The sequence below is a fragment of the Crocodylus porosus genome, unplaced genomic scaffold (genome assembly GCF_001723895.1).
Source record: "Crocodylus porosus isolate Cpor-Errol unplaced genomic scaffold, CroPor_comp1, whole genome shotgun sequence".
Taxonomy (NCBI): Eukaryota; Metazoa; Chordata; order Crocodylia; family Crocodylidae; genus Crocodylus; species Crocodylus porosus.
This window is the reverse complement of record NW_017728910.1, coordinates 32,696,390-32,722,783: the sequence shown is the minus strand read 5'-3', so window position 1 is coordinate 32,722,783 and position 26,394 is coordinate 32,696,390. Positions and strand designations below refer to the sequence as shown.

At 43.7% G+C, this 26,394-nt stretch overlaps 1 protein-coding gene across 6 annotated transcripts in view; it reads left to right on the top strand.

Moving 5' to 3' along the window:
• Positions 1-1,444: 1,444 nt before the first annotated feature.
• U2SURP (U2 snRNP associated SURP domain containing) overlaps positions 1,445-26,394 on the top strand; it is an 80,048-nt gene continuing 55,098 nt past the window's right edge. For 3 of the 6 annotated variants that reach the window (XM_019532968.1, XM_019532967.1, XM_019532964.1), the window contains exons 1-6: positions 1,445-1,537; positions 14,822-14,869; positions 16,353-16,451; positions 17,820-17,943; positions 18,691-18,824; positions 20,594-20,661. In XM_019532968.1, the coding sequence (XP_019388513.1) occupies positions 1,493-1,537; positions 14,822-14,869; positions 16,353-16,451; positions 17,820-17,943; positions 18,691-18,824; positions 20,594-20,661 (518 nt within the window). In that variant the 5' untranslated portion in view covers positions 1,445-1,492. The remainder of the gene's footprint in view (positions 1,538-14,821; positions 14,870-16,352; positions 16,452-17,819; positions 17,944-18,690; positions 18,825-20,593; positions 20,662-26,394) is intronic. The other 3 variants (XM_019532966.1, XM_019532970.1, XM_019532969.1) reach the window with 2 other exon arrangements.

The following is a 26,394-nucleotide window of genomic DNA, read 5'->3' as shown; positions in this document are numbered from 1 at the left end:
AATGTATGATATGGTCTGTGCTGAAAGGCCAACCAATAGATTCGGCAACTATTCAGATCCACTGGCCAGTATCTAATGTATCCAGGGAGAATCCTAAGACCTGCCACTGTAGATCATGGTTCTGCTGGGACTATTGTTACTCTGTGGTCTACAATGAAGTTTCAGTTCCTTGCAGTGATTTATACAAAGTTATTTTATTTGCAAGGTGCTTAGATTTGGTCCTTACTTGATGGCATAAGTATAACAAGGTGAAGATCTCAGTGAGGAAGCAGTCTCATATTACTGTCTATAGAATCACATATTGTCTATACTGTCTCATAATTCTTTGTTCAGGTGACAAAGAAAAAAACTGCCATCAATAATCCATCAGTATAGGATTCCTTTTGCCTCTGGTGCCAAATCAGCACCACAGCTGACTCCCTTCTAGGAGGCATGCTTTTGCCATAGAGGAACATAAGAATACTGATCTGGAAGCAGAGCTGTGGCCTCTCTGGATTTAACCCTCATGTAATTCTACAGCAAAAGAACTGTTCCAGAGCAGAACACTCTTAAATTAAGATTCAGCCTGGAGGTTTTATAAAGAAATTTAAAAAAGCTTTGAAATGAGGTAGGCCAGGACTATAAAACAAAGCCAGAGCTAAGAATGGGAACAAGGCAGGTATGACAGCCTGACCTGCCTAGCTCTGGTGATGAAGCATTACAAAGAAACCCCATGGGTGAGATTTGACAGACTGCTTAAAAAAAAAATCCTTAAATTGCAGACCTGGGCATGTTGCCCAGGATCTCTGGTTTGGGATCCCTCCTAGTTTGGGAGCAGAGAGAAGCTCAAAGCGCCCCCAGGTGCCCATGTCACATTCCTCCCATGACCCTGGGTTGCAAGGGGAGCTGGACAGACTGCTTCTGCAGCACTGCTGCCTTTTAAGCGTTTTCCTTGGATGTGACAGTGGTAAATTAGATATAGGGGGCAGGGAAAGCAGGTGCTAACCCCAGTAGGGGTGAGTCTCCTATACCCCCTGCTTGGCCACATCTCTTGAGCCCAGGACCCTGCCAGCTGGTGGGGGGAGCCCCCCATGCACAGTGCCAGATTAACCCTTTTGCTATCCCTAGGCAAACAAACTCATGGACCCTACTTAATACCGTATATGTATATTATTTATTTATATTATAGTTATACTGTATACATTTTTTCCCCACTCAGTAGTTATAATATGTAAAATAAGCACAGCTGGGCCGCTTCGTAAGGCCCTAGGCATGTGCCTAGTTTGCCTATGCGTTAATCCGGGGCTGCGAGGTAACCGGCCCCCCAAGCCCCAGCGCCTGCGGCCGCCGGGCCTGACAGCGCCGCAGCGCCGGCCCCGCCTCCCCTATCGCTAGCTCAGCCATCGGCTCGCCGTCCCTCACCCCAGGCGGGAGACTTCCCCGCTCTCCTCTTCAATCGGTGAAGTCGGCGTTCGATTTCGGCCGCCAGGGCTGGCTGAGGGAGAGAGCCAAGATGGCGGACAAGGCGCCAGGCGGTTCGCAGAAAGGCAGCGGGAAGGTGAGGTCGCCCCCAGGGCCGTGCACGCAGCACCGTCGCCGGAGCCAGCTGCAGGGGGTGGGCCGGGCCGGGCCGTGGTAGTGGCGCGTGCCGGCCGGAGCAAGCGTGGCGCGGGGGAGGAGGGTGCGCAGGCTGCACGGCCTGCTGCGGCCCCTTTCCTCGGCCCTGCTGCTGCCGGGCGCGCCGGGGCCTATGGGAGGCCGGTGCCTGCGGCTCCTCCCGCTGCAGCGCCTGGGGCCTTTGATGCCCGTGTGAGGCGTTTGAACCTCGGCAGGCCCTGGCTGAGGAGGGGGGAGCTTGTCGCCACACACACATCGTGTTGGGGGCGGGCACGGGCTGACTGAGATCGGCCAGGCCCTGTGGAAGGACTCCTGGAAACGAGGAGCCTCTTCTTCTAGCCGCAGATCTTGCCATGCCTTGGCTTGGCTGAGTCCTCGGTCTTTGCAGAGCCTTGTAGGGCCTCATTTAAAGACCTCTTTTTTTTTTTCTCTGAACTGGTCGATTATGTGGCTGCAGCTCTGCCAGCACTGGGCTGGAAACTGCTCCTCGGTTTTCTGCTGGATTGTCACTCTACCCTCTGATGGTTCTTTTCCCAGGGAAGCCTAACTTAAATGCTCTTATTTGCTTGAGAGAGAGAGACTGGTGTGGAGCCTTGTCCAAAGCCACGCGGCGAGGCTCCACATCTGCAAGGATTACACCTAGTTCTGTAGGTGGGTGGCTGGGCAGTACATCTCCACATCTTTCAGAACTTCCAGTCTTATAGCTCCAGGGGTCGTTCTTTCCCCTGGCTCCTTCATTTAGCCCCAGTTCTACAGCTGTGTCTGCACAGATCCTGTTCCCCTGTGGTGTTCTGTTGGATTTGCAGGATTGATGCTGCAACCTCTTCAACTACGGCTCTAGGAGTGCTTGGAGTTGATATTTTTGTGGTGGAAAGAACCATGATCTTATTGTAAATATTACGTCTTCAACACTGGAAACACTTATGCAAGTGCTTAACTTTATTCATATATGGAGCCCCATTTCCCATTTTGGAAATATTTATACCTGCCTAGGGATAATTTTGTGACTGAGAGCTTTAAACCTGTAGTTACTTGAGATGCATATTCCTGATTTTGTTTCTTTCTTATACCTGGCTGAAGGCAAGCCTCAGTTGTGCTGTATGTATGAGGTTAGATAAAGATGATCAAGAGCATAGAGAAGTTTTTTTTAATAAGCAAAGATTAAATGTGCTTGCACTTTTCAGATTAGAGAAGAGATGACAGAGTGGATATGATAGAGGTTGATTTAAAAAAAAAAAGGGTCATGAAGGAAGTAAATAGGGATATATTCAGGAGTGGATTGAGTGGGGAAGGAGTGCAGTCACATCCCCATTTGATTCCTGATCCGATGAAAGTTTAAAACAAACTGCCTGGTAGGGACAGCTGAATTCCTGTTCAGGTGGAGTGAGGGAGCACATTATTATCTACTTGATTTCTGCCAATCTTTACTAAATTGGTCAAGGGGGTATCAACAGTGTATAGGGCAGGGGTGGGCAAAATGCGGCCTGCCTGGCTTTCTATCTGGCCTGAGGGACCCCTGAAAAATTTTAAAAATTAATATTTATCTGCCCCTGGCTGCCTGTCATGCAGCCCTTGGTGGCTTGCCAACAGTCAGTAGGTGGTCCTCCGCCTGAAATAATTGCCCACCCCCTGGTGTAGGGTATACTGGATTCATGGGAGCAGTGAGAGGATAGAGTAGCATGGGCCTCCATGGAGCATGAGGGGGATTGTGGGGTCTGATGGTTTTGGGGTTTGATGGGATGGGGCCGAATATGGGAATATGTGGGATAATGGGGGACAGAGTAGACAAGGGTGGGGTGGGGATTTGAGGTGGCAGGTGCAGCATATAAAGGGCAGTGAGGTACTTTGGGGCCATGGTGGAGTGTCTGGGGGACTTGTGTAGTAGTACAGGAAGGAGTTTCATTTGTGATCATGTGGAGGATAACAGGTATACACCAGATGCCTGCCCAATCTGGATCTGGCAGTCAGCCCCTCAGTGATTCAGTTGTATTTGTTTTTACTTGGATCATAAACTGAATAGCCTTAGGCCTTTAGCATACTAGTAAAGCTTCTAGTGTTTTTTTATTGGAAAAAAATATATGCTGTCTTATGGGATGATGTACTGTATCACCTGCACACCTCCCCCTTCAAAATCTGAGATCCGCTCATTCACATATTATTTATACATGTGCACCAATACATTGGTCTGATATCAAATTGGCACTGATATAAAGAAAATTGACTGTATCGGAAATTGGCCTGATGAGGCCGATAATTTGGCTGATAAATGCCCATGCATGCATGCAGCCACAGTGCAGCCTAGCAGCATGGAGATCTGCATGCAGCTGTTAAGTCTGTTGTGGTGGAAGGGGAGGGGAAGGGAAGGGACATGGGGATGTAGGTCAGTGGCCCCTGCAGCGAAGGAGGGAGAGGGGCTGGGGCAAGTGCTGCGGTATGGGTGTGGGATGGAGCTGTGTCTCGTCTGGGGTGTGAGCGGTGGGGGTGTGTGTGTGGCTCCTGTCGTTGCATGCACCCCGGGAGAGTAGATGGGAGTGTGTGCCCTCAGATCTGCATGGGGCGTTGGTGGGTTGGGCTGCAGCTGTGGGCTGGGGCCAGGACTGCACTGGGCTTTTCCCTTGGGGTGGGGTTTGGGCCTGGGTTGTGCTTGGGGTAGGTGGTGGTGGCACTGGGAGGGGGCTATAGTGAATTTTGGGGGGTGCTGCAGCCCCCCCATAACCCTCTTCCCAGCGCTGTTGCTGCCTGCCCCAAATGCAGCCCTGGCCCCAGCCTGAAGTTGCAGCCCACCCCACCTGTACAGATCTGGGGGCATGTGCCCCTCCTGTCTACTCCCAGGGTGTGCACAGTGGTGGGAGCCACCCTTCTCTGTCCCCTCTGGATGAGCTGTGGCTCCATCCTGTGCTTGCCCTGCCTTGGCTGGATTGCCCAGCCCCATTCTTCCTCATGGCATTAATCTGCCCCCAATGCCCCTTCTTCCCCCCTCCCCCCCGCTTTCCACCACAACAGACTTACCAGCTGCATGCAGTTCTCCATGTTGTATTGAATCAATATTGGCTGATACGCCTCCTTATAAATTGGATATCGGTATTGGTCCCATCAGTTTGTATTGGTGCACCCCTCATCATTTACCACTTTTTCCAAACTGGGTCACATGCAATAAAATTATTAGGATGCAGGTTTAAAACAAACATAAGGAAGTTTTTTTCATGCAATGTATAGTTACATTGTGGAACTCATTGTCACAGGATGCTGCAAAGGCTGACAGTTTACACAGGTTCAAAAAAGGATCAGACAGATTCATGCAGGATAGGTTCATCTGTGGGGATTAAACACAATGGTAGGGCTGCAACCTCCAAATTAGCTGTTCCTAGTCCTTTTATTGTAGAAGGATAGGGGACAGATCAGTCTGGATAGTCCCTGCATAAACACTCTTCCTCTAAGCATCTACTCTGTGCCAATGTAAGATGCAGAATGCTGGGTTAGATAGACCTGTAATCTGGCCCAGCGTGACATCTTTTGTGTTCTTACTAGGCACATAGGCTGTTTGCAGATGTTTAAAAAAAAAGTGCTTTACTTTAAATTCAGCGCATTCCTGCGTCTAGCCAAGAGCATGCCCAGAAGAGGCACCACCTTAGTTGGACCCAGCTCGCCCGATGTCTGTGTAAGTCGCGCACTTTAATGTAGCTTTTTGGCACTTTAATAGCTGATTGAATCAGCTTTAGCTAAAAATGCCAAAAAGCCCTGCTGAAGCATCCAGTCTGGACAGGTGCTGCAGAGCCGGGTTAAAGTAATGTGCTGTTTCTTTTGGTAAAGTGTTTTGGGTTTTTTTTTGTTAACATCTGCAAACGGCCATCATGGCCTCTGACATCAGAATAACTCAACTGAAAAGAAAGTCTGGTCAGAAGAGCTTATTTTCTTTACTGTTGGTGGATAGGTAAAATGTAATGTCAAATAAGCTTTTGTGGTGTCCTCCAAGAAAATGTATTTGATTAGACACATGGTGTTATTTACTGCACTTCTACTGAAGGCACATACACTCTTCATAGCCTGAATGTTTTGATTTAATTCTGACTTCATTTAATCAGTGTTTATGTTGCATCCACATGGATGCAGAAGGACTATACTAGAACAGAAATAAGTAATATTTTTATTATTTTTAATGCATTTTTCCTGTGTGACTGGCTTATTCATTCTTAAAGGTGAAGTGAACATCTTAAATGAAAGAACTGAGAGGAGGCCTGTAGCATAACGTTTTGAGCTAAGATTGTCTGTCAAATATCTTTATTTAAAAATGTACTTTATCATTCTATTTATCTGCTGAAACCTGAGGTGAAGTTCTGTTTTGATGCAGTTGATATTGTGATGGTATCTGCTTGTCAGAGGCCAGTGTTGAAAGTGGAATAGAATTAGAGTTGTGTCCTGATGAACAGCCAGAGTGTATCTTAATCCTGACTCCTGGGCAATAGGAGTACTCTGACATTTATATGCATTAATAGCACCTGCTAGGCATTATAAGATTTAGTCTTCGTTCCTGATGTGTCACAGTGTATTTCCTTCCAGCTAGAGCAATGAAAAGGGCTTAGGCAAAAGGGCTTAGACAGACCCCAAACAGTTATGTTAAATTGTAGAACAAAATATAGTCAACTTAATCCTTCAGTCAAGTATGTCACTAAATATCAGTAACTCCTTAGGGCAGTGATGTGCAGCTGATCTAGCCCCATGAGCCAGGTGAGTGGTGCTGGGCCATTCTGTGTGCCAGATCCAGAGTGCAGAGCTGCTTCATTTGGCCTGTGTGGCTGGAATTTGGCACAGTGTTAATTGCTGCAGCTCTGCAGCTCCCAGAGGTGAGGCAGATGCTGTTCCTCCTGTTGTCAAATTTCCAGCTGTGTTGGCCAGGCGACATGACTCCAGGCTCCAGATCCAGCCTGTGGCACTTCTCATGGTCCAGAAATTTGATGGCAGGATGAGCAGTGGTAGTGTTGTTTGCTGCAGCTTCAGGAGCTGCAGTAATTACTACTACTGCTGCTTGAGATGCTGCCTAATTTATGGACTTGTATGGAGCCCCTAGGGCCAGAAGACCTGGTTCTTTGGGCTAGGTCATCTTGCCTGTGGACCTTATCTTAGTCACTTTTCCCTTAGATTAAAATACTGGCCAGAAACAATCTCCTAATCCTACTCAAAGATTGAAATAAGATCTTTATAAATACAACCTAGCAATTTAAAATCTCTTTGTAAACCCCTTGAGTAATTGCTGCAGGGCCTGGAGTGCAAGTGGTCTGTGTTCTCTGTCCTGCTTACTAATTCGGCAGTTACTTTCTCTATCAGTATCAACACTTTAAAAGACGTAAGAGTGTGTTGCAATAGTGTAATCTTGAAGTGACAAACAGCCCAGGTTGTGATAGTAAGATCTGCATCTGAAAGATCAAGCATCTAAACAGAATAGATGAATATCCTCTGAGAATTAGTAAAATAACTGTATTGTAAATTTTCTGCTACATTATTAGTAGGGACAGCAGTTGTGTCAATTGGACTCTGAGTACTATGTCTGTGGTCCAAGAAAAATAAGGAAAACATATTTATCAGTACTATAGTTGTAGCTTTTCCTCTTTCTTCATGGAAAAGTTGGAATATCTTCACTATGCCATCAGGTAATGAAGCTCACTTTTTAGGCTGCTTTAACTGAAGCAGTGTACTAAAAAAAAGAAAAAGCTTAAAATAGCCCTTGGCTGTTTGTGAGTAGGCTACTTTTTCAGATTAGTTAAGAAGTCTGAGGAATGGTAAATGAAAATCTATGAAAATTGCAGTTGTTTGGTATAAAATGCAAAGGGCCCTGAAAGACATTACACTTAAGACGCAATTAAACAGTTAATTGCCTCTTAAATTGTAACCCAGTCACACACCCAGGCATATCCAAAGTGAAGCCAGCCACAAAATTATTGCACAAAAATGTGTAAAATTTGTGGCTGGTTTCTATTGCTCCTTAAAATGAATATGTGGCAGGGTGTTGATGATCAGCTGATTGCTGGTAGTTTTGGGAGTGCTTTGGGGCCCAAACTGGCCATAGTATGGTTCCTGTGAGCTAATTCTCAGAAGCATCAGGATCACACTGGGTAGCCTTATTGCGCTCCTGATACTACCTGTGATCAGCTGATTGTCAGCTGGCAGGGACTGTATTCTGGTTGGTTTAGGTCATAGTTCAGTCTTGATCTAAGGCTCAGACTGGCCAACCAACAATCAGCTAATTGTTGAACACCTTTGCCGGTGCAGAAAGAGCCCAGGATTATGATCCTGGGCTTTCCTCTGTATTTGCCAGTAGGGCATCACTGGAGTTTGATCACCAATCCCAAAATCTCATGTCCTGCCATGGATGTGTGGCATAGCAGAAGGCAGGAGGCGTGGCAGATAAGATTCCATTGCACCTTTGACTGGATGTCTGTCAGCAGCCTAAGGGACAGTGAAACTGATGATATAACTCTCTCTGTGTTGCTGCAAGAACAGGAGAGGCAAGTCTGCACTCCTTTGCTGGTGGGATTGTAAAAGCTACCAGCAGAAGACTGAATACCAGCTGCTTCTTGCTCTCACAAATGTAGGAGTAGAATAGCTGTAATGTGTCAGGTATTTCAGAAGAAACTACTTTCCATCCTTTGTTAAGTTCTATAAACGATACTGAACTAAACAGTGAAATAGTAAGCACTTCAGGTACAAAGTTTAATTTGCAGGATTTATGCTTACTTTGAGAGGTATATATTGTAGACAGGTATGTGGATGGGGGGGAGATTAAAACTAAAGGTAGGTTTGAAAAATCCACTTATCAGCAGTGACTGAGAAGATTTCCCTTGTGAGCTTTGAAACCTAAACTTTTAGCTTCTCCAGAAATAAAACTTTTATTTATATATAAACATTTATTCTGAATAACTTTAAACATATTTTTCCAAGCATGGAATGATACAGTGTTGTGTTCTTAGGCCAAGGGTGGGCAAAATGTGGCCTGTGGGCCAGGTGTGGCCCGTGTGGCCATTCTGTCCGGCCCATGGGGCCCCTGAAAAATTTAGAAAATTAATATTTATTTGCCCCTGGCTGCCTGTCATGCGGCCCTTGCCAAAACTCAGTAAATGGCCCTCCACCCAAAATTATTGCTCGCCCCTTTAGGAAGTTCTAGTGCCTTTGTTGTTATTTGTAGTCTTTCTGTAGACTACCAATATGAACAAAACTTAAGTTTTAATGCTGTTACGCAGAGCCCTGTGACATACTGTAAACCTTCCAGTAATTATGATGTTATTGTCCTATGACTTCTAAGTTTTGGGAAGCTGTGAAGAATAGGATTGATAGGCATTGGAATTATTCACAGGGAAGAGAGGTCAAAAGAGAACTATCCTAACTTTCTATTTTTCAACCATTTTCTCTTGGCAATAGCCAGGAGGATGGAGGACAGTCAGAACAGATGAGAGACCAGAGTTTTAGTCTTTCTTGTGGCTGCTGTGCATCCCTCTGACATTGCAAGGTTTATTCTTGTGGAATCCTAATTCCTTGGTAGGTAGAGCCAGCACACTGATTTACATGCTGCCTTATTTTTGAGTTGGTGGCATGACTGGCTTGTTCCTGTACCTTGGTGATTCCAGATTAGATCTTTGACAGCTGGTGCAGTTTAGAGCTTCCCCCCTAGTCTGTGACTTGAGACCCTCTCAAGGCCTTGAGCCTTGTGATTAGGAAAGCATAAAGGCAACTTAAAACTTTGTAAGAAGGCCATTGTCTGAATTTTTTCAGCATTCAGGAAGAGAGGACACAGAGCTCTTCTCTCTCTGAGCAGTCCCAGAGGTGACAGAACTTCAAATGTCTCGGGCTGGCTTGAAAATAATATGAAAGCTGCCTCCAAGAAGCAGCTATGGACAGAATTTCGATGGTAATGCCAGTATCTAGTGAAGGGGTGGCTAAGTTTCTTGTCAGGACAGTGACCCTTGCTGCATTTTTTTTTTTTTTCTCATTCAGTTGAAGCTAATGTGGTCCTGGGTATGACTGTAAACTGCATCCAACTGGAGAACCTGGTGGCAATGTCGTGGGGCTACTTGTGGTGGGGTAGCTTCTATAAAACACCACAACGCTGTAATCTCCAAAGTAAGGCAAGTATAGGGCACATCAGAACCCTAGCCCCCACTGCCTATGGTTGCTCCTTAGTTGGAGAAAGGCTAAGGCGCATTGCTGTGACAGGTGTGCCCTCATTGAGGCATTAGAGTCATCAGCAGTTCTTATCTGTTGCTCTCTAGCAGAATCTACAGCCATCGAGGCACTGAATGTCTGGACTCGGTCTGGCCTTTAGATTCTGACTCAGTGGTTTAAAGTGGGGATGGTAGGTCTTGGGCAGCCTCCACTCCTCCATACTCTCACCTAGATGTATACATCCAAGGTCTTGGTGTAATGGTTGCAGGACTTTTACAAGTGGATTTATCAGGCGCCTAACTAGACCTCTTACACATAGACCATGATCCAGAGGATGGAGAGTTCCCTGCTTCTACTGAAGCTAATGATTTTGAAAATACCAAAACATCCTACTGGTTTAGCTGCCCTTTAGGGGCCCTTTAGTAAGTGCTGAGTGCCTGTGTTTTGAAAAGTAGCCTGGTATAGAGTCTCAGTTTAGGGAACCAAATACATTCTTTACAAAAAGCTTGACCTTTCTGTAATGTTGATAGTGAGTACTTGCTATAGTTTGTAAAAACGCACTTTAGGAAGATAATCTTGCATCAGTTTGTGTTTGGAAAGTAGCTTTTAAAACTACAAGCTCAGAACACTTAAAAAAAAAAGTATGGACATATAGACGATACTTTAGGCTGAGGCTTGCCTACTCTAAATGTGATAAGTGTATTTTTCAAATCTTCTGTGCTTTTATTCACTGTGCAAAATAAGATCACTGTATTGTTAAAATAGTAACAAACTAAGATTTGCATGTTTAATCCACCTAGTTTTTAAGATCTGGATGCAGAGATTGGTTCTTTATTATGTTATGCAATGTATAGAGCCATGGATCACTGATCCTTGGAATTAGATTTCCAGGCACTACTGTCAAATGAAATATGAAGGGAAGAATGCAATCAGGGAAGAAGTTTGTTTTGTTTAGGATATACCTGCATGTCACTGAGGCAGTGTGACTATAGCCACTCTACTGGAGATATATCTTGAGTTAATTTACAAATAGAGACATTTCATAGAACACATGACAGTGTAGGAAGGGGTATAGAGAAGATATTTGAATGGAGGTGACACTTTTTTCCCCCCTATATTTTTAAATCGTGGTGGCATGTCCTTCCTTTTAATATGCAAAATTCTTTGCTTTTATAGACTTACTTGAATTCTTGAAGCTAGAGGTGCACTGATACAGTGGTCCATATTGTATTGGCACCAATAAAAGGAAAACTGACATTATCAGCAGTTGGCTTCTTTTGGCTGATGTGGCTGATAATGTCACTGATAAATGCTGAGTACATGTGCATAGCTGCAGCATGCATGCAGCCAGCCCAGTGACTTGGAGAACAGCGTTTGGCTGGTAAATCTGTTTTGGGTGGGGGGGGCGTAGAGGGAGGGAAGAGGTGTGCGGGGATGCAGATCAAGGCTCCTGCGATGAGCAGGAGTGGGGTGGAGGGGACATGTGGGGGGTGGGAATGGATCCCTTCTCATAGCCTCCCCACCCCAGTGTTACCACCACCTGCCCCAAGTGCAGCCCTGGCCCAACCCCCAGCTGGGAAGACCCTGGTGCTACCACCGGCCCCAGCCTGCAGCGGCAGTTCACCCTTGCCTCGTGCAGATTTGAGGAGCACATGCAGCCCATGGCTCCCTTGGGGGTGTATGTAGTAGTGGGATCTGCTTCCCCCTCTCCATGCCCCAAATGAGCCTCTTGTGGCTCTGTGCCCCACCCTGGCCAGGCAGTGCATGCCCCTGTCCTAGCCCCACTCCCTCCTTCTCCAAAGGGGCCCACCTTCTGCTTCCTCCCCCTGCCCCTCCCCCCCCCAGCAGACTTACTAGCTGGACACTGCTCTCCAAGCTGCTGCTGGCCTGCATATAGGCAGTTGGATTGGTATTGACCCATATGGCTTGTTAATAATTGGCAATCAGTATATGCCCAAAAACATCTTTATTGGTGCAACCCTACTTGAAGAAGTGTTGACCCTTACTTTGGAAAGGATTTGGTGATGGTAAAAATGTAGGTAGTTTCCTTAAAGATTAGTAGTGTACCTAGATGTAAGTGATAGTGTCTTGGCAAATGTATACAGGTGATTGAAAATTAGATGTATTCTTAGCAAAATTTTTTCCATGCCTGTTCATCTATACTGCTCTTGTTATTCCGTGTCCAAGTTACATTTTCTTAGTATCACATCATCAAAGAACAGGAAAAGTGCTAATGCTCAGTGGGTAATGATGAAGAAATTCATAAAAAAGTAAGAAAACTGGATAATCTGTATGCCTACCTTTATTTTGACTTTAAAATTATTTTATGTGTGCATTTTGCGTTAACCAGCACTCATGGGGCACCATTAGTGTTGGAATTTTCTGGAAGTTAGGCATTTTATATTTCACACCCCCTCCCCACCCCCTGGCACTGATGGTGCCCCATGAGCTACTGCTGCTTAATGCAGGGTCTACTGTAGTGATAAGATCATAGACTTATATACGTGTATACCTTTTTTTTTGTTCTGTGGTGTCTAAGTATTTCTTATTATGATCAAATAAATGTCATTATCTTGCTGTCTGAGAAAAGAATGTCAACTGTTTGAAATTTTAACAAGGGATTTTTTTTCTATAATAAATAGGGTCCTTACTTAAGATGAGGCTATTTGTGTACCAGCTGATTTGCATGTGTTTTTCTTCTGTGTACACAGATTAACTTATACATGATTTACAGTAAAATCAAATATAATGATTAGTTAAGAGTAATATGCCTCTGCACATTGTAGATGTTGTCTGTTCAAATCTAAAATAAAAGTTAAACTTTAATAACATGTTACCAAGAGTCAGTTAAGAACTGTCTGCACATAGTGGCAATTTTTTCTTTGCATGGTATTTCTAGACAAGTGGGATTTCTGTTCAAAGCTACTAGGGCAGATTAATTTTGATTATTTGTTTAAAAAGGCAACTTGGCAAACTCCCTTTTGCTTTACTGTTAAAGCACTGAAGTTTGTGATCTTTCCACTACAGTAGATTGAAAGTGATGACGAAAGATACTACATTTATTCCAGAAAGGTTTAAGCACTAATGTTGGAGTCCAGCTGGTTTGATATTTCAGCGTGAGGCTGAATTGTGTGCCACTTTTTAATAACAGGAGAGTTATTACTAGGCAGGTTATGGTTTGCTATAACATTTAATATTAAATTTCCTATAGATACAAATATTTATTGAATTAGAGGTAGGCTGAGGCCTGTAAAGCCTATTTACTGTATTCCGAAGGGGATGTGTTAGCTGTAGGTGAAGCAGTCTCAACGTAATACTCTGTTCTATATATTTTAATATGGCTTCCTTTTCCTTTGTACAGGGGCCTGAGAAATCTATATTTAAACCATATTCTAGGTGAAAATACATTTTGATATTTAACCACTATATCACCAACACTTAAGTTTAGTTGAATATTTGTTGTGTTACATGCACACATATCCACAGAAAGTTTAGAGAGAAAAGGAAAAAGATAATTCGGACAGATTCCAGAAGTAGCACAGCAATTTACAATATTTAAACTAATCTGTTTTAGAGATTTTACTCTCAATCAGTAATCTAGATCTGCAGATTCTTTTATGTTGAGCCACTTTTCACATCTGAAATGAAAAAAACAATGCAATGTTTCAGTTCACTTACCTGTCCAGTCATTCTATCTGAAAGCATTAAATGTTAGATGTGTAGAAAAATATTTTAAAATCTTCTGTTCTTAAGTAATAAATCTCACCCTCAGAACTTCAGTAATAAAATTAATATAATCCAATCTTATGGATGCCAAAAACAAGCAACTGGAATACATATTTTTCTTGTTGATTTCCTCTGCCTGAAATAATAGGTTTTTGGGACTGTGTTGTCACAAGAGACCGGAGGGAACCAGTTGTGGCTCTGTGATACTGTTGGTTGATCTGTGCTTGACTTGGTACATAAAGTGGCTTATACAACCTAAGAGCAGTTCTTTTACGTACCTTGAAGCCATGGGGTTTCCAAGGAATGAAACTGGGCCATGACAGTTGAAGCACTCAGATTATTTAGTGAGCCCTAGTGGTAGTGACTGAGCATTTGTTACTGTGTGATGAATACTGCATATGTGTGAAATGGCTTGTAGGTCTTTCACTAGTTGATATCTGCAACACAAAATCTACTCTTAAAGTTACTACTTGTATTGAGTCTTGAAAGACAAATTTATCCCTTTCATTCTGTTCATACCCCAAAAAGAGCTGCTTTTCTAGAAAATAGTGCATGCAGTAATGGCATAAAGTGGGGAAACTTATGCTTTGGAGAACATTGTACTGTACTTGTGTTTCAAATTCTGTGTGCGATAGCATGTTTGACATTCAACAAAGAATTAACCAAGAACATTGTCATATTTTCTTTGAAGCAGCGTTGATACAGTTACACATATTTCCCCACTGTTATATATAGTAAGTTTTAAAAAAATTACTATTGAATATGTATAATTCTTGTAAGGTATAGGCCCAGAACTCTCATATATTCAATTTAATAGAAGAAGGACATTGTTTCTTACTGGGCTATACTAGGATGCTAATTATTGTCAACTAATATACATCTCAGTAGTAAGGATTTAAGTTCATGATAGGTCCTCCTTTATATTGCCTCCTTCCAGTTTTTAAATATAGTATGCTGATAGCTAGGAACTAATAAGATATTTACTAAAGACAAATATAAAACAAATAATGTACCATTTAATGGACAATCAGGATGTAAGCAGGTTCAGTATAGCATTCTGGTGAAAGGGATAATGACACCGTGAAATCCAAGGGGCAGAATTTGGGTGTTTATGGTGAACACAAAACATTGACTGCTCTGGATCCTTGTCTGCCTTACCCTAAAAGTGACATTCTGTAAGTATGTTGTACTGCTTAGGGTTTAGTCTTAAATATCTGAGGCCAGGGATGATTTTAGGAATAATGATGATGGACACTGAAATGAAAATTCCAAAACTGCAGTTGACAGGGGAAGTTTTTTTTTTGCTTATCTCCTGTATGTTGAATGACTGTTTTTCTTTCGCCTACAGGTCAGAGCGCCAGAGGCAGTACATACTACTGGATCTGCAGATACACATGTAAGTCTGAAAGATCAGAATATAGGTGTCTCATTAAAAGAATACTTATTTTGCCACAGCTAGCTGTCATCGGTGGGTAATACGTGTTACTTGTTGGTATTTATTAGGAAATGGTTTACAGAATTATTTTACCTTTTGGCTCGTCAGTCTCCCATGTCACATGTTTTTAACATAAATAGGTGATGTCCTGTAGTGAGACAGTGTGCCTCAGTTTAGCACTTAAAAACTCATTCTTTATAACAGTTATAGTTCAGTGGCACTGTAGAGTTTTGCTTTCCCTCAGTTACATCCCACAAAACAAGCTTAGCACAAGATCTTTTCTTTCATAACTGCCGGTATAATAATCTTTGCTGAATATTCTTTGCAATGGAAACAGGTATTTGAGCAGGAAAAAACAGTTGTGAGGATAGAACATTTATTGTTACACTGAAGAAACTGTTTAAACTAAGCGTAGCTCAATTTGTTTAGAATCGATGATCCTTAAAGTCAGTGGTTCCCAACCTTTTCTATGCTGTGAACTGGCACAGGGCGCACAGAGTGGCTGCCTTCTTCCTGGGGCTGCTCCACTGACCAGCTTTAACCCTGCATGTGACTGCTGGCAGTGGAAGCTGCTTGCCCAGGCAGACAGATGTGGGTCTGAGTGGGGTGCTTGTGCCATGACCCAGCAGCCAACACTTCTCAGCCTGGTACTGGGCCACAGCACAGTGTTTGGGAACCTCTGCTTAAAGTGATGTTGGGTGTGTAAAGTTAGTTTCTCAAGATAAATTAGAACTGATTTCTCTTTTAAACATTACCTTTTTTGCTAGCACAACAGACTTTTTTAAAACTGATTGGCTAGATTTCTTGCTTTATTGCCTTTTCTTGAGGTTTTCTTTTGTGTCACATTCTTGGTACATTGAGGCCATGAACAGATGCTCTGCTTGAAGTGCTCCAAGTACCTTTGAAGCGCTACAGACAGTGCAAATTTTTAGATAACTGGCACTCCCTTTACCCCACTCATGCTGGATAACAAAGCTTTTACTTTACTTAAAATTATCCTTCAGTTAGATAGCCCTGATATAAATTATGTTGTTCTCTAGAGTTTTAGCAACTATGCTTCAGTAAATCCTAAAATCTGTGTACCTATGTAACAGGTTCACAAACATACTTAGATTTCTTAAAGGTTTGTGCAGAATATAACAGTAGATAACCAAGCTAAGTTTTCTTGGTGTTATTAAAAGTTTTTCTTTTGAAAGCCTTCTCACCTGAGTACCGATAATAGTTATATTATAAAAATATTTCAAAATCTTATTGATTGTTGGAGAACTACAGGTTGCAAGGGAGGCTGAGGTAGCTTTCCTGTTCTTCCAGCTAAATGCAGGTAGCATTGGCAAAGTCTTTTAGGTAAAGCATTGGTTTAGTTGCTAGAATTAAATAAAAAAGGTGTTTAAGAATTATTTTTAAAAAATTCAGTTAAGCTTTGCTTTTCCTCTTCCTTTTGCAGCCTCTTATGGAAAGCAAACTTAAAGCATTCAGTATTGGCAAAATGAGTGCTGCCAAGAGGACTTTAAGCAAGAAGGAACAAGAGGAATTAAAAAAGAAGGTAAAGCTGTATAATGAAGCTACTGTAACCAGGGTTTCTAATATTTTGTGCTCATTATCTTTAGTCTTCTAAATTGCAGACCATTAAAGCAACTGCATTTTTTAAATGAACAGTCATTTGATTATACAAATCTAGCTGTTTGTGCAACTCCTATGGGCATAGCCTTTCAACATTTCTGCTCTGAAAAATTGAATCCTTTGGTCTTAAAGGAAAATGTATCTGACATAATTTGGTCATGCGGCCACCCATAATTCTTGAACTCTAGAAAATAAAAGAAGAAATCCTATGGCTGATTAAGAATAGTTGTGTCTCAGACTTTGTAATAATAATTAAAAGTAGGGGTGCACTGGTAAAGATTTTTTTTGGCCAACGGCTGATTATTAACCAGCTATATTGGCTGATACCTTTCTGATTGCCAATATGCAGTTTGGCAGCTTGGAGAGCAGCGTCTGGCTGGTAAGTCTGTTGAGGGGGGATGGGCGGAGAGGTATGGGGTGCAGATCAAAGCCCCCATAGTGAGGGAGGGAGTGGAGCTGGGACACAGGGCCAAATGCTGCCAGGGTGGGGCATGGGATGGAGCTGCAGGCAGGTTGTCAGGCTGGAGAGGGCAGCTCCTGCTGCTGTGTGTACCCCTGGGGGAGGCATGGGGGGCATGTGCCACTGTATTTATGCATGGAGCAAGGGTGAGCTGTGCGCTTGGGGCTGGGGGCTGTGCTAACCTCTTAGTGGGAGAGTTGGGCTGGCATGGGTGGTGGTGGTGGTGCTGGGAGGAGGCCTATGGCAGGGCTACGGCCAACCCAAGATTCATCGTATCCCCCCCTGTAGCCCCTTCTCCCAGTGCTGCCACTGCTTGCCCTGAGCACAGCCCTAGCTCAGCCTCTCCTTCCTCCCCGCTGCTGAGAAGAGCCTGCAGTGGGCAGCCCGCCCTTGCCGTGTGCACGGATGGGGGCACATGCCCCACATGCCTCCCCCAGGGTACACGGAGTGTTGGGAGCTGCCCCCCCTTTCCCAGCCTCCCTCACCTTCGTGGATGAGCTGCCTATGGCTTTGTCCCATGTCTCTCCCTGCCCTGGCTAGGCAGTGCCTTCCTCTGCCCGAGCCCATTCTTTCCCTCACCATGGGGACCTCGATCTGCTCCTCCTTCCCACTGCCCCTGCCCCCAACTTACTGGCCAGATGCTGCTCTCCAAACTGCTGTGTTGCATTCCTGGCAATGTCTGTGTGCACGGGCGTTTATCAGTGACATTATTGGCTACATCAGCCAAAATAAAGCGAATTGCTGATAATGTCAATTTGCCTTTTATCGGTGCGGATATGATATTTACTGATGTATTGGGCACCTCTAATAAGTTTTATATTTGCGCTGTAGGAGGATGAGAAGGCTGCTGCAGAAATTTATGAAGAATTCCTTGCTGCCTTTGAAGGAAGTGATGGTAATAAAGTAAAAACATTTGTGAGAGGAGGAGTTGTTAATGCATCCAAAAGTAAGAGTGGTAAGTCTGAATTTTCTGCGTTGTATTTTGGCAACACTTACCCCAGCAAGCTGTAGGTAAATATAAAAGGAAAAGCTGAGGTTTGGATTTTATTTTAAAGTAAATATTGTATCTCTTTGTTAGTAAGTAGCTCCCTGTACTCTCGAGACTTTGATTTCCCTTGGAGTTGAGGCAGGGTGGTGGGAATGAGGTGGAGAGTTGCAGGGAGGGTTGGGAAAAGGTTTCCAACTGGATTTGAATGGCAGTTGGGAGCCATGATTGGGATTAGTGGGAGGATTTGCTTGTGTAGGGTTTTGGGCAGGGAAGTGTGGTGATGGGAAGGTTTGGAGTTCTTTGGTTTTGGAGGAGGAGTTGTTTGGAGAATTGTGTCTACAGTGGTTGGCTTTTAACTGCTTTGATCCTTTTGGATAGGGCAGGATATAACTCTAATAAATATTTTTTTGGAGCTGTTTGCATAGCTCTTTAGCAAATTAATGAAATAATTTGTTTTTCTATTAAAATAAAAGTATTATTTTTGTTTCCCAACTGCACTTATTTAAAGTGTTTCTTAACTATTGTACTTACCTTGCAGAGAGCATGATTCCATTATAGCATCTCATCTTGACTTTTTTTTCTTTTTGAATAAATGTATTTTTAGGCTACAGGTTGTGGGGATGAAGATAGGAAACAAATAACTAGTTGTCATTGATTTGTTAAACTTTAAACTTAGTAAAGTATTTGTTAATTGGTTTTGTTTTTTAATTTCAGAGGACCATGAAACAGATGAAAAACGAGGTAAAATCTACAAACCTTCATCACGATTTTCAGATCAAAAAAACCAACAAAGTCAACCATCTAATGAGAAACCTCCATCCCTTCTAATGATAGAAACCAAAAAGCCTGTAAGTCCCTCCCCCCCCCCTTATTTAAAATACTTTCTTTTTAATACACAAAACTGATCTGGAGGGGTATGTGTATGCATATGTATAGGTGTGTATAAACTCATCCCACGGAGTAGTTTTATCATTATTTTTACCATCTATTTTTAATTACTGTTGGTGATTTGCTTAAAACTGAACAGGAAGTCAGTGTAGATATCACAGCACATAGTCAAGCTAATATCCCAAAGATCTTTAAAATGATACTTTGATTTGATTTTTTTGCAAAGGAAATATTTTATGCATTTTATAGCATTTGTTTTGATCAAAGCAACTTTATTATGCAGTAACATTTTATAGTTTTAACAGGAAAACAGATCTGACTGTTACTGGTTAGCACCACAGCATGTGAATATTCCAAAATAGTTTTCATCATAACCACCTGTTTTTAGATCAAAACTGTAAGAAACTTTCAATTTTAGGTTGATTTTAAGCTTCTCATTTGTTTTTTCTTTCAACATTTATTTATTTATTTGTTTTTGTTCGAGCAAAGTCTTCTTCACTCTTTCACGTTATGATCAATAAGCTGAAGAACTTGATAAATAAGAGGTCCTGCTTTTATTTTCTTTGTTTTTGATTTGTTCTGTTAGTTAATATGTGCATTGTTTGGTCTGATTTCTGTGTTGCTTTAAAAACAAACAAACAAACCTGAAAATTCAACCTTGCTAGGAACTGCTAGGAATACGTTAGTTCTTAACTGAGCACTTGAGTTGGAAAGAGTGATAAAAGCATATATTCATTATCATATTCATTACATGGTTACATTTCTTAAATATAGCTCTAAATGTGTGTCAGGCATTTATAATTCTGTGTGCTAGTGTGGAGAAATACATGTGTTGAAAATTATGAACTTCTAATTTTACATGCTATATCATAGTAGTATAATACTGAATAATAACTATGTAGGTTTTCACAGCGGGTAAAGAGAAACTATTACAAATAGAACTACTAATAGTGCAGCAGCAGTACATCTTGTCCTCTGAGCCCTTTGTTGCCATGTTGCCGTAGGAATTTTTTTCTACAGCTGTAATATGATAAACATTTGTTACATTGGTTTATATGAAAAAAAATCATTTAAATTATGTGATGTGCAAATAATGTGACAGGAGATGACATGGTTCACCCTACAGTCAGGTAAAATGCATATGCTGTGAAACAAATAAAGCTTGACATATTAGAATACCTTTTATTATTAATTTAATTTGAGCATTTTTCTGAAAATTTGACCTACAAATTAATTTCCTCAGAGCTCTCTCTCCATGGTAAGTAAAAACCAAGAAAAGAAATTCTGCTCAAATGTATTGCTTGTGTTTAAATAAAAATATGTATTAGTTAACATAAGGGGTTAAGTTGCCAAGGATGCAGGAAACATTTGTGAAAATGTTTAAATATACAAGACAAAATGCATTGCAAGATGTTTAATGTTCATAAGTTGTGAATAAAATGTGGAAACTTGAGGATACAATAAAGGCTATACTGTAACATAGGAACTCAGCTGGCAGAGTTAAAGTTCATATAGAATCTTAAATTCTGTATTTTTCTTAATTCTGTTTCACCTACCAATTAATCTTAATGATTGCACAGTTTAATTTTCATTTACTCATTTGGAAATCTGTGGATCAAAGATAAATGTTGCTTGGAAGCAATTTAAAATATAGGTTGCAAACCCTGTTTTAATAAATTTTCATTGGGTGTCGTTCTGAAATACTGGTTGGTATATCTTTTTGTTTTAGCCTTTGAAAAAAGGGGAGAAAGAAAAGAAAAAGAGCAATTTGGAACTTTTCAAAGAAGAACTAAAACAGTAAGTTTCACTGTGCATGGAATATCATAAACAAAATTTGTGTAAGCATTTATGTAGCTTCCTTTTACTTTTTAACATTACATTTTTAATTATCTATATTAGACCGTTCTATCATGGTGCAGCTCCATTGTTTGTGGCTAAAAAGGATAAGCTTAATTTGTGAAAATCCTGTGAACAGATCTATGTGCTGTAGTTAGAGGTGCACCGACACATTGGTTCGATATTGTATCAGCACCGATATAAAGAAAATTGATTGTACTGGAAATCAGCATGATGTGGCCAGTAATTTGGCTGATAAATACCCATGCATACACGCAGCTGTAGCGCAGCACCTAGGCAGTGAGGAGCACAGCCCAGCAGCTTGGAGAGCTGCATGCAGCTGGTAAATCTGTTGTGGTGGAAGGACCGTGGGGGGGGGGGGGCAGATATTCGCCCCCTGTAGTGAGGGAAGGAGTGGGACCAGTGCTGCCCAGCCAGGGTGGGTTGGGGCGTGGGACAGAGCCACGGGGTGGGGAGAGACCGGCTCCTGCCTCTGCGCTCACCCCAGAAGGCATGGGGGTGGGCATGCCTCTCCACAACTGCACGGGGGGAGGGGAGTGGGGCGGGGCAGGCTGCAGCCGTTGGCTGGGGCCAGGGCTGCGCCAGGCTCTTCCCGGCATGTGGTGGGGAGGGGATTGAAGTTGGGCCTGGATTGCACTAAGGGTGGGTGGTGGTGGCACTGGGAGGGGCTACAAGGGGGCTACAGGAAAATTTAGGGTGGCTGCAGCCCCCCCTTTTGTTCCCCTCCCAGCGCTGCTGCCACCTGGCCCCAGTCCATAGCTGCAGTTCGCCCTGCCCCACCCTGTGCAGATCTGGGGAGCACACGTGTTTTTCCCCTCCCCATGCCCTTCTGGGGTGCACACAGCGGTGGGAGCTGCCCCCCCTGCAGCCCCTGGACAAGCTGTTGCTCTGTCCTTCCCTGCCCTGCCCCAGTTCCAGCCTTATTCCTCCTTAACCTCAGGGGCCTTGATCTGCGCCCACCCCGCCATGCCCCTTCCCTTCTCACTCCTCTTCTACTACAACAGACTTACCAGCTGCACGCAGCTGTATTGGAAATCGGATTGGTATCAGCCAATATGTCTCCTTAAAAATTGGCGATCCATATCAGCCCCCAACATCTCTATCGGTGCACTCCTAGCTGTAGTATTTAAAAAGCTACTGGCCACCTAAATCCAAGTCTTTGTTGGTGTTTCTCATTTCTACCACCACTTAGGGGACTAACATCAATAGTAAATTCTTGCCGAAATATATCCTACTGTAGGATATGTTACCTGTTGAAAGCTTCTGCTAAAGCGTTTAGTCCAACAAAAATGATGTTGATGGTTTAAATCTTTCCTTTTTGGTTGTTTAATGTGTGTTGAAATTGGTGAACTTCTTTGTGTTGGTAAACTCTTTGTCAGTTTTGAAAAGTTGCATCATCTTCCTTGTTGGAAAGATTCTTGGAACATAAGGGTTTAGGAATGTCATTCTTTTTTAAATGAGATGTTTTGCAGAAATGATTAGAAATACAACATAGTATTTATTTTCACTGACCATAGTAAATGGGCAATATTAATAAGTGCTTTTGGGAGCCATCCAGAAATGATTGCTTTGGGGCCAGTGAGCTGCCCTTGCAGTTAAGGAGTGTACAGGAAATCAAGGTCTTTGATTCATCCAATCAATCGCCAATCTCTCCTCACTCTCCAGCCTGAAAAATTGAAATCTGAGCTTTCTTTTTGCTTGCTGATTTGTAGTGCAGCTTTCAAAAGAAGGAATTTAAGTTTTTTTATTCCAGCCCTTACTTGTAAGCCAGTCACTGAGAGGCCACAGTTCAGAGGACTTGCTTGTTAGATATGCCTTCACTCAGTGTTACATGTGGAAAGTAGTAAAATTATTAGACAGTGAAAAGGAGGAGGAAGCTGAAACTGAAGCTTTTGCTTCATCCTAAGCCAAAAGAGCAATCTAGGATTTTGGTATAGACCTAATTTGATTGATCTACACCAGAATCATGCATAAGCCTTTTCTTATATTGCATCCAGTGCAGCTGTAGATTGATAGAATTAATTAACTATTTAAAGTGTTTTTTGTTTAGAACAGGGGTCAGTGACCCCTGGCATGGGTGCCAAACATGGCACAGAAGGCCATTTTCCTTGGCACACCACTGCCAGCCCGGGGTCTAAGCAGCTGCTGCCAGCCATGGAGCCCAGAGTGCTCCCAGCAGGCAGCTGGGACACTGCAAGCCCTGGTGCAAGCAGACTGGGTCCCGTGTGCTGGCTGCAGTCAGGAGACTGCAAACAGCTGTTCCAGGCTCCAGCATGTTGGCACTCGGGCACTTTCCAAGGTAGACATTGTAGCTTTTTTGGCACTCTGGCCAAAAAGCGTTGCCTGCCCCAGTTTAGAATCATAGAATTGTAGAAAATTAGGGTTGGAAGGAACCTTGAAGGTCATCCAGGCCAAATCCCCTGCTCAGAGCAGGATTATCCCTAACTAGATCATTCCAGCTAGACCTTAAAAGTCCCTAAGGATAGAGATTCCACCACCTTTCTAGGTAACCCATTCTGGTGCTTCACCACCCTCCCAGTGGAAATGTTTTTTTCTAATAGCCAACCTAAACTTCCCTTGATTCAACTTTAGACCATTGGTCCTTGTTCCGTCATCTTCCACCACTGAGAAGTGTAGCTCCATCAAAGGCTGCTATCAAATTCCGTCTCAGTCTTCTCTTTTGCAGACTAAATAAGCTGTTCCCTCAGCCTCTTTTCAAAGTCATGTGTCCCAGGCCGTACCCATTTGCACTGCCCTCCAGTGGACTCTCCCCTACTTGTCCGCGTCCTTTTTGTAGTGGGGGGCCCAAAACTGGACACAGTACTCCAGATGTGACCTCACTAATGTAGAGTAGAGGGTAATAATTACTTCTCTTGATCTGCTGGCAGTGCTTCTGGTATTGCAGTCCAGTATGCTATTAGCTTTCTTGGCAACAAGGGCACACTGCTGACCTGTATTCAGTTTTGTTTTGTTTTAAGAATTTTTTTTTAATTAAAGTGTAGTTTCAACAGAATGCTTGGATGTTAATTAACTTTAGTTGTTACCCTGACAATGGAAGATAATTTAAAATCTTCTCAAGTTTTTTTTTATTTCACAGCTCATAAACCACATCAGTTTAAATAAGAGATGTCAGACTCATCCATCCTGGTCCCAGGCTGGTCCATAGACTGGATTGGGCTCGTGAATCACCTCCTGCTCCACCTCTCTTCCCCATCTTGCCAGATCCAGGCCAGCAGCACCTGGTCCAGGACTTGTATGTTGTGATCCCAGAATGGGTGGTGCTTCATGCAGCACAGTCCCTGGGATGTTTGCTGCATATAGTGCCTGCTTCAGCTGGTTTGGGCTCTGTGCAGCATATGCCACCTCCCCCAGCTGGTTTGGGTTCTGTGTCACACAGGATAGCCCTGCCTCCCCAGGCCAGATCCGAGAGCTTCATGCAGTGCAAATCCCAGACAAGCTGGAGTGGGTGTTGTATGCAGCATGGGTCCCAGAGTAGGCACCTACTGTAGTACAAATCCCAGAGTGGGTGCTGCTGCTGAAGCTGGTCTGATGGCGTGTGGGCCAGCTCAGACTCAGGGACAGCATCTGGTGCTGGATGATGGGGCTGTGTATGGTGAATCCAGCCAAAGGGTTGTATCTCTGATACCCCTGATTTTAAACCAAAACAAAAGTCTTTGAGACTGAGTCTTCCACTTGTCATCTTAATCTTCCAGGAGCTTGATATGCAGTTTATATGCTCCTATGTTTTCTGTGGTGTTTTGCTTTTTAAAAAGCTTTCAAAGCATAATATTGGTTAATGGATAACGCAGCAGCTTGGACAGAACTGCTGCTGGAAGCCCTTCCCCATGCCCTTTGACACCCATGGGGGGAGGGTAGGATGGGGGGGAAGTAGGATGGGGTAGGAAAGAGAAGGATGGAGGGCTGTGGCAAGCCCTGCCACATAACACAGCTCAGGTGAAGCCCTGCCAGATAACACAGCTCAGGTGTAGGGAGGGAGGGAACATCTGTGAACAAGCAGCTAATTGCTTAATGAGTCATTAGGCTGTCCATTTTTTTTTTCCTTCTTTAATCTCATGGGCTATGGGTACTATTCCCACATCACCATTCCCCCTCCCTCCCTTTCTCCTGCCTGCCCTGCTGCCTTCTGATTCCTGTTAGGGCACCGCATGGATTCTCTTCCTCTCTTCCCTGCCAGACTGTGTCCAGCACCACACTAAACAGTAACTGGCAAGCTAAACACTTATCACTGGGCTAGGTTAAAAAATTAATCATTTAACCTTTCACATCTTGATAACTTGGACAGAGGAACCAGGTCTGCTTGTTTTCAGACTAGTGTCTTAGACCAGTGGTTCTCAACCTTTTATGGACTTGAGGCCCCCATCACTCCCAACCTTCAGCTTCCTGGCCCTGCTGGTGCTCCTGAGTCCTAACCCACAGCCCCCTACCCTATCAGCCCTGCCAGTGCCCCTAACAACTTGCTAGCCCCAGCTCCCCATTATGTATGGGGAAAGGGGGGTTATGTACCTCACCCCAGATTTGTGTGCCCACAGTGGGCATGGGGTTATCGCCTGGCCAGACCAGCATGGGGAGAATCTGCTTCCATGGCCTGGTGGGTGGGACCAGGTGTGGGAGGGTGGGGCCAGCAAGAGTCATTGCTGACACTGCTGAGACACCTATTCCAGTTGCAATTATAGCAGTGTGAGAAGTAATGGGTGAGTGGCCTGAGCTGCCATCCCCTTTTTGTGCCACCAACTGCTCAAGTGCCAGGCCACAGCTCTACCCCACCGCCATGACCAGGATGGTGCAACCACTGCTTCCCTCAAGCCACCTGTGCTGCCCCTGCCCCATGTCACCTCTGGGATAGAGTCGTAGCCCGAAGGGAGGGGTGGCAGTGGCTGGGCTAGGCAGTAGGTTAGAATTGTGGCCTGGAGTAGAAGTGGCTGGAAGCGGGAGGAGGTGAGGACAATGTGGTCCACCCCATGTCATCCATTACTTCTTGTGCTAGTACCTGCTGGCATGGGGTCCTGTTGGGCTGTGAACGTGGCTCCTGCATATGCTGGTCCAACCAGGTTGCAGCTCCGTGCCTTGTGTGGCTGCACAAATTGAGGGGAGGAGGGGAAGTCATGTGCCTCGCCCCCCAATGCATTGCCACCCTCTGACCTCCTCCTACTCTTCCCAGTTCCAAGCATTTTTAAAGTTTGTTCACGACTCTTTCATATCTTCTTGTGTGACCTACTTTTGGGTTGCAACCCATGGGTTTGAGAAATGCTGCCTTAGACTGTTCCTTGCTGGATGATCTCCATTGGGTTTGAGGCACACTGGTGGCATAAAAACTTTGCACTTAGCACTTTTTTCAGTTTTCTCATTTCAGTTCTGTTAATGTTCTGTTTATACACAGGTGTTAGTTCCATATTTACTCCAATATAAGATGAACCTTTCTTCCCCACCACAATCAGTAGGGGGGTAAAAGCCCCTCATCCTATATTTGCATGCATAGTTTCATAGTTTGTAGGGTCGGAAGGGACCTGAGCAGATCATTGAGTCCGACCCCCCTGCCATGGCAGGAAAGAGTACTGGGGTCAAACAACCCCAGCAAGGTGTTCATCTAGCCTCCTCTTAAAGACCCCCAGGGTAGGAGCCAGCACCACTTCTCTTGGAAGTTGGTTCCAGATC